The sequence below is a fragment of the Durio zibethinus genome, chromosome 21 (assembly GCF_047325235.1).
Source record: "Durio zibethinus cultivar Kanyao isolate XHJ-2024 chromosome 21, ASM4732523v1, whole genome shotgun sequence".
NCBI lineage: Eukaryota > Viridiplantae > Streptophyta > Magnoliopsida > Malvales > Malvaceae > Durio > Durio zibethinus.
In genome coordinates, this window is record NC_143182.1 from 3019076 (window position 1) to 3027079 (window position 8004).

Sequence of the window (8004 nt, forward strand, 5' to 3'; positions counted from 1 at the left end):
AACTGCAATATAAATTATGTGGCTATGAACAGGATTATTGCTCAATCATAATATATATTAATTAAGTTGCTGCCCTCGTTTCGCTTGGTAAACTCTTGGTAAAAATTATTTTAGAGCAAATACTTATAAAAAAGTACAAAAACGTTATTATTAATATGAACAAATTATATGTGTTTCTCCAAAAGAGTAACTTACAAGAAATTAATACAAAATAATATCTGATGTCAACAAATTTATTTAATTCCAACTCCTTCCAAAACTATTTCAATAATAATATATATAGATTTGACAATTGTCTTGGTACTTTTCTTCTTACATTGATAATAATTTATATGTTTCAAATCATATGAACTTTTTTTTTTTTTTGGGTATTTTTAAATATATTAATTTTTTTATAAAAGAAATCAAAGCTTAATTATAATAGAATAGAAAAGATGAATTTTTAAGTATTACAAAATCTCAATCTTATGAGAATTTATCTCTTAAAAAAAATGAGTAAATCATTTTAAATTAATTTATTTTCAAGTTTCACTTTTTTACGGTAGCTGCTTAAATCCAGTGAAGAAGTGCTGCAGGATGCGAGAAACACATGAATCGAGATCAAGCTATGCCTATTTTTCTGCTTTGTAGATATTAAGCTGTTGTAGTCCATGTTTCCTTTGGCTTGTAGATTCTTCACTAGTAATTTTCCTCATCGTGTTGTTCTTGTCCTTTCTAATTTTTTTACATGGAAAAACAAATGAATGACAACATCTTCGCCATTCTATCGATCAATTTTTTTTTATCTATATTATTTAGATAATTTTATCTGCATTACATTCATTCACAAATGTAAATGTAAAGTGCACATCTATAATCATTTTTAATAAATATTTTAACTATGCTGAAAGAGTGTTTGAAAACATATGCAAAATGCATATATTATTTGAATTTACATTTAATAAATATTAGTGTATAGACTTTCTCTTCTTAGCCTGTTGGTTAAGAGATCGATTGAAAGTTTATATTTAATAAATTATTAGTATATAAATTTTTTCCTTTTAACCTGATGATTAAGAGGTCAATTAAAAATTATGTAGTTATGAATTTTATCCCGTCATTCTCTTCTTACTTGTAAAGATACTTGCCTTCATTTGCAATTAAAAAAAAATTAGTGTATATATTTTAAATATTATCAATGAATTATATAATTATATTTGATAAAAAATTAATTTTAAAATTTTAAAATCCTAAAATATATATTTAAGTGGTGTACTGCAAAGGGGTGAAAACGCCGAAAAGAAAAAAGCTTATGGGAATAAATCATAATAAGCCAAAGAAATCGAAGATAGCAGGGTAGGTAAAAACCTTATCCAGGAAATCCAAAAGCCAATAATTTTTTTCTCAGCTGGCAGCGAATCACGAAATGAAAACAAAAACCAATAACATGCCCCTAACCGCCATTTCTTCGAAACCCAACCACCTTCAGTTTCTTCACTTCATATCCCAACCTCGAAAAAATCTCCATGGACAAAGTAGCTCCATTTCAACACTACTTTAATCCCTCTCTCCTTCAAAACCCAACAAAACCCAAGAAAGTTTCACCTACTTCTTTAGCTCTTGGTCCCACTGTCACCTCTCCTGAAACCCAACTCTCTACTTTTTCACTTCCATACTCTTGGTCAAGTCTCTCTTCTTCGGGTTCTTTTCACTTCTTCGATGAGTTAAAAGAGGTCAATAGTCTGGAGTCAGTTAAAGTCTTGCATGCCAGGTTGCTTAAAATGTGTAATAATTGGAGTTCAGATTCTACGGCTAAGAGTTTGATCTGGAGTTATTTGAAATTTGGCGATTTTAGAGCAGCTACGATGGTTTTCTTCATGGGTTTTGCTCGGAACTATGTTTTCTGGAATTCTTTCTTGAACGACCTTCACAGTTATGGGGGACAGACACGTGAAGTTCTTGAGGTTTTTGGTGAATTGTGTGGTAAAGACGTGGTTTTTGATAGTAAAGTTCTTACTTTGGTTCTGAAAATGTGTGCTAGTTTGAAGGACTCATGGCTAGGTTTGCAGATTCATGCTGATTTGATCAAGAAGGGTTTTGATTTGGATGTGTATTTGAAGTGTGCATTGATGAATTTATATGGAACTTGTTGGGATTTGGAGAGTGCTAATCAAGTTTTTAATGAAATGGTGAGAAAGGAAGAGCTTGTTTGGAATGAGGCTATCATGGTAAACTTGAGGAATGAGAGATGGGAGAAGGCTATGGAGTTGTTTAGAGAAATGAAGTTTTCTTTTGCCAAAGCCAATGGTAGTACCATTGCAAAGATGCTGCAAGGCTGTACCAAAGTGGGAGCTCTCGAGGAAGGAAAGCAAATTCATGGGTATGTATTAAAATTTACATTGGAATCAGATTTGTCAGTATGCAATTCCTTGATTACTATGTACTCGAGAAACAATAGACTGGAATCTGCTAGGAGAGTTTTTGATTTGATGGAAGATCATAACCTGTCTTCATGGAATTCTATAATTTCAAGTTATGCTGCCCGTGGCTATTTGAATGATGCTTGGGATTTATTAAAGGAAATGGAATCATCTGATATCAAGCCTGATATAATAACCTGGAACTGCCTTTTGTCTGGCCATGCCCTTCATGGCTCTCATAAAGCAGTCCTGTCAATTTTGCGGGGAATGCAAGTAGTCGGTTTCAAGCCAAATTCGAGTTCTGTCACCAGTCTTCTTCAAGCTGTCATTAAATTGGGGATATTGAATTTTGGGAGAGAAATTCATGGTTATGTTATAAGAAATGGGTTGGACTATGATGTATATGTAGTAACTTCATTGTTAGACATGTACGTGAAGCATGATTGTCTAGGAAAAGCTCACGCTGTTTTTAGTAACATGAATAACAAAAATATTGTTGCTTGGAATACGTTAATATCAGGATATTCCTTCAAGGGCCTTTTGGAGGATGCTAGAAAGTTAATGATTGGGATGGAAGAGGAAGGACTAACGCCAGACCTAGTAACATGGAATGGTTTGATATCAGGGTATTCCATGCGGGGGCGCAATAATGAAGCTTTGGCCCTGATTCATCAAATAAAGAATTCAGGAATGAGTCCCGATGTAGTATCTTGGACTGCTCTGATATCAGGCAGTTCGCAGAATGGAAACTATAGGGAATCCCTCGAATTTTTCAGCCAAATGCAACAAGAAGGTATCAAGCCCAACTCTGTCACCATAACCAGCTTACTTCGAAATTGTGGAGGTCTATCTCTGTTACAGAAAGGTAAAGAGATACACTGCTTCAGCATAAAAAATGGTTTTATTGAAGATGTGTTTGTAGCTACTGCACTTATTGACATGTATGGTAAATCTGGCAATTTGAAAGCAGCTTATGAGGTTTTCAAGAGGATTGAGAATAGAACACTGGCCTCTTGGAATTGCCTGATAATGGGGTTTGCGATCTATGGCCTTGGTAAAGAGGTGGTCTCGGTCTTTAGGGAGATGCTTGCAGCAGGCATCCTGCCAGATGCCATAACATTCACAGCTGTACTCTCTGGTTGTAAGAATTCAGGTTTGGTTGACGAAGGATGGAAATATTTTGATAGTATGAGCTCTGATTATGGTATAACACCAACAATTGAACATTATTCTTGCATGGTAGATCTTCTCGGAAGAGCTGGATATCTTGATGAAGCTTGGGATTTCATTCAAAGTATGCCTTTGAAACCAGACGCTACGATATGGGGTGCTCTTCTTGGATCTTGCCGTATCCATAAGAACATACAATTGGCAGAGATTGCAGTGAAGAAACTTTTCGAGTTAGAACCATATAATTCTGCAAATTATATTTTGATGATGAATCTATATGCCATGTCTGACAGATGGGGTGATGTTGAACGCATCAAAGATTTGATGAGCGATATAGGGGTGAAAAATGGGCAAGTCTGGAGCTGGATTCAAATTGGTCAGATAATTCATCAATTCTTTGCGGAAGAGAACCATCCAGATGAAGGGGAGATATATTTTGAGTTGTACCATCTCGTTTATGAAATGAAGAAGCTTGGGTATAAGCCTGATGTCAAGTGCGTTTATCAGAATATTGATGACAATGAAAAGGAGAAAGTACTGTTCAGTCACACAGAGAAATTGGCCATAACTTATGGACTAATCAAGTCAAGAAGCGATATGCCTATCAGGGTAATCAAGAACACGAGGATTTGCCCCGACTGCCACACTGCAGCTAAATACATATCTTTGGTAAAAAACCGAGAGATTTTCCTAAGGGATGGTAGCCGGTTTCACCATTTCAGTGAAGGAAAGTGTTCCTGCAATGATTGTTGGTAACAAGGGGCCTCAACGGCTTTAAGTATCTACTTGAAACCATCATGCAAAATCCTGCGGAAGGGTAAGAGGTAGTTGGAAACCTGCACTTCGTCCTGCTCAAGCAGAGGAAATATATCAACCAGACGGTAAGGCCATTCTTTTTCTTTCACAATGGCATGAGAATCATTGCACAATCCAAATACTGCAAGTCTTCAGCAAAGAGCCGCAAAGCAGGCTTGGAAAGAGTACAATCCAAAATTGACGAAATGTAAATTTTATAAGCCCACTTTGTTACTTTCATCCGTAGAAGTTTAAAAGCATTTTCGTGGAACCATTTCATTGTTACATCGTCAAAACTAGAAGCATTACACCCCTACAAGCTTTCAGGATAAGAAATGAAATATTATATTACTAACTTGATATTGCATGCTCAACACTCATTTTTGCGACTTCCATTCCTCTCACAATCCCCTGCCAACAAAGAGAATTTGACATACATCCACCAGTCAACTGGCGGAGAAGTAGTCAACATTCCACCAAATGCTCGCAGCAGTTCAACAAGAAAGGAAAAAAGCTAATCACGAGTTCTCTGAGATGGAGACATGCTGGAAGTTCACTACAAGTCGCAAAGATGAGTGATTGGTTGCTCCAAAGAAAACTTCTTAGCGTGGAAGGTCTAGCTTGATAAAAATCGTTACAAGATCTGAGTTATCTAGCGTGCTGAGCACCTTTATGACTAAAAAAGCGACCCCCTCGGTGCTTTTCCATAGCGTACCCGCACTTTCTGCACTCAAAATTAGAGGCTGAGAACTGAACAAATATATACTTAATAAATTGCTTCACAGTTGGGATAAAAGCATACGATAATAGTTACCCAAATAAGCAGAAAAGCCAAAAAAAGAAAAAGGAAAAAAATCGCAACAAAAAATTAATGAAAAGACACCAACATGTCCAAAACAAAGAAAAGAGAAGAAACTGTTACTTAAAATGGTTCTCCAAATCCATCCTGCATCTACAGCTGCAGCTACAACATGGAAATAAAGGGCTCCATCTTTCCTTATCTTACATAAATATTTACAAGTAGCACCATAGCAACTTAAATTACCACTATCGAAAAAAAAAAAAGAGAACCAGAAACGACGGTGATAAAACAACCACCATCCTCTTCGACTTGTTGGAATCCCAAAACCCAATTACAGAACAGAAAATTTGGAGGCTTGCAATGAATTTGAAACCTAACAGATTATAACTACTGAGGCATTAAATGAAGAAAGCTTCCATAGCAGAAAAAAAGTGTTAATGGTCTCTCATAACAAAGTAAAAATCACATATCGAGCATTGTATCCAAAAGTACTTGTTCAGATCATAAAATCCACAGCTCCTACCACATCTCTCTCCAGAAAAGCTAGTCATTTTAGTCATCAAAATTCCAACTTCTCAGTTAGCGTCGGTTGATAGGCTCTATCTGGTCTAGCACAGCCATCCTCTCTGAAACATCGGCTAACGACTTCAGATTACATCGGATTAAAGCCTCCACAAAGTAACAGGTTTCATCCTTGGTGTTCCCTTCTGGCACATCGACAGCGAATGATTCGATCACCATCGTCCCTGGCCTTCCTTCGATAACCTCAGGATGGACCGTTATGATTGAAGAATAATTCTGCAAAAAATTATCTGTTAACAAATTAGTACTATAATAACACTAACAAATTCATTTTTTATTCTTGAAGTAAAAAGACTAGAAGAAAAAAAAAAACTAAGCGCGAGAGAATAACTGTTATTTGTACCCTGAGACGGTGATCGCCGCCGACGATTTTGATGCCGAGAATGTGTTCTTCATCATCAAGAAGTTCCAATCGTTCGGTGCTGGTCGTGGCGGGAAGACCAGATTTGACGTTGACTTCTCTAACACTACCAATTCCGAGGTCCCCGTTCATGATGCACCTGCTTACAAACGGCTTGTACTTCTGCGGCTGATCAAACCGCCTTACCAACGACCATACCTATCCATAATTTATCGTAGGTAACCATTATTATTAGTACTGCTCTATTACTAACAAAAGAACAAGGAAATAACAGCTTCTAACAACAGTACTACTTATAGCAACTAGCTCCAACTAACTGAGGAAAGGAAACGAATGTAACAAAAGAATCAAATCAAATATTCCGACATTTACTTCAGACCTTAGTGAAAACAGTTTGGTTTTTTATCTGTTAAAAATAGGAAAAACAATAGATATTCGTAGATTTTATGTCCTGTTAAAATTTTCTGACATGAACATAAATTTGACTTTTTGTTCGAAAATTAAACTTCGGAAGAGATGCGGATTTTGGCAGATCCAGGGGAGATTTATTTAAAAAAAAAAAAAGGTCAACAGCTTAAGCTGTGGTGACAAAATTGAACAAATCGAAGAGGCACCAAGCAGTAGAAAAAAAAGGGGGAAATACTGGAAAGACAGCGAATCAGAAACAGAGAAAACTTACGAGATGAACAGGAGCTTTGACGTGTTTCACAAGAGCAGATGTGCACTGATCGTCTCTGATTTCGTGCCTATGGTGTCTCCATATGTACTGGGCCTCCATCATACCGTTCTCACCATCACCGTTCATTTCTTCTTTTCTTTTTCCTGATTGATATATCTGATCAATGAACAAAAACAATTACTTCTCTTTCGTCTCTGTTAATGAGAGGCTGAAAATTACAGGAGAGTTCCACAGAGATCAGCTCTTACTTTTTTCACTATCTTCTTTGCTTTGCTCTTAACTTGGCTTGGCAGTCTACCAAAGATTAAATAATTCACCGACAATTTCATTACATATATATATATATATATATATTCTGTTAATTTAAAAAAAAGCCCACAAGCTTCTTTGAGCCTTCTCCACTGGGCCCAAAATTGCCCTTGTCCTTTTGCATTTGGGAGACGGTTTTTACTGATATCATTTTTTTCCATTAAAATATAAAATACTAATAACCAAAAGTTCTCTACCGTTACTAGTGGTTACCATGGTTTTCCCTTGGACTTTACGTACGTTGGTTAAAATAGTAAAAAGTTTGATTTTTTTTAAGTAAGATTTTAATTTTAAATTTTATAAATAAAAAAATAAATTTAAAAGAATTATTTTTTTATGAAAATTGATTTAATTTGATCTTGAATTAATTAAAATTTAAAATAATTATAAGATATCCAAAGATTTCAAATAAAAATAAACTTAGAAATGGTGAAATATAATTTACAGTAGAAATTTTTTTTCAAAATTTTGATCGGATAAATATATATTTAAATTTGCAATGATTAAGTTAATTTCAAATTAATGTCTGCACAAATAATTAAGGCCTTTAATGATTTGTAATTTTGTTGAAAAAATTTATTGGATGGACGGTGAAGGACTCACACCAAACTGACGGGCCATCCATAGCCTATTGAAGGTTTTTGTGGAATTTAAAAAGACCACGAGAGCACTGAAGGTTTGTCTTCACTTTTTTTTGTAAAAAATAAAACCAATTAAATTTCCATCACCCATCGACCCCAATCCTCCAAAATCGAAAACTCTTATCTTCTGCTAGGCGCAATTTGAATAAAAGACAAAATTGAATCTAATCCAAATTTGACGTCATTTCAGGTTTTTTTTCCTTTTAATTTTGCATTGAACTTCACATGAAAGTTAAAACCATTGTTTTATATTAATAGAAATTTAG

General features: G+C 35.2%; 2 protein-coding genes across 4 annotated transcripts; one reads left to right on the forward strand and one right to left on the reverse strand.

Annotated features, from left to right (window-relative positions):
- The first annotated feature begins 1413 nt into the window (after positions 1 to 1413).
- On the forward strand, positions 1414 to 4635 carry LOC111304826 (pentatricopeptide (PPR) repeat-containing protein). The gene has a single exon (XM_022901789.2). It carries the CDS (start codon positions 1506 to 1508, stop codon positions 4323 to 4325), a length of 2820 nt encoding a protein of 939 aa, XP_022757524.2. The 5' UTR covers positions 1414 to 1505; the 3' UTR covers positions 4326 to 4635.
- On the reverse strand, positions 4085 to 7109 carry LOC111304827 (abscisic acid receptor PYL9-like). 3 transcript variants are annotated; one of them, XR_016331761.1, is made up of 6 exons: positions 7037 to 7109; positions 6789 to 6944; positions 6092 to 6307; positions 5690 to 5964; positions 4721 to 5088; positions 4085 to 4417 (listed from the first exon to the last, which is right to left on the reverse strand). XR_016331761.1 is itself a non-coding variant. In XM_022901792.2 (4 exons), the coding sequence occupies exons 2-4, from the start codon at positions 6912 to 6914 to the stop codon at positions 5746 to 5748; spliced, it is 561 nt and encodes a 186-aa protein (XP_022757527.2). In that variant the 5' UTR covers positions 6915 to 6944; positions 7037 to 7109; the 3' UTR covers positions 5255 to 5745. The 3 variants fall into 3 exon arrangements, 1 of the variants encoding a protein (XP_022757527.2); XR_016331760.1 differs by having other exon boundaries at positions 4085 to 5088; XM_022901792.2 differs by lacking the exons at positions 4085 to 4417; positions 4721 to 5088 and having other exon boundaries at positions 5255 to 5964.
- Between the last annotated feature and the right edge of the window lie 895 nt (positions 7110 to 8004).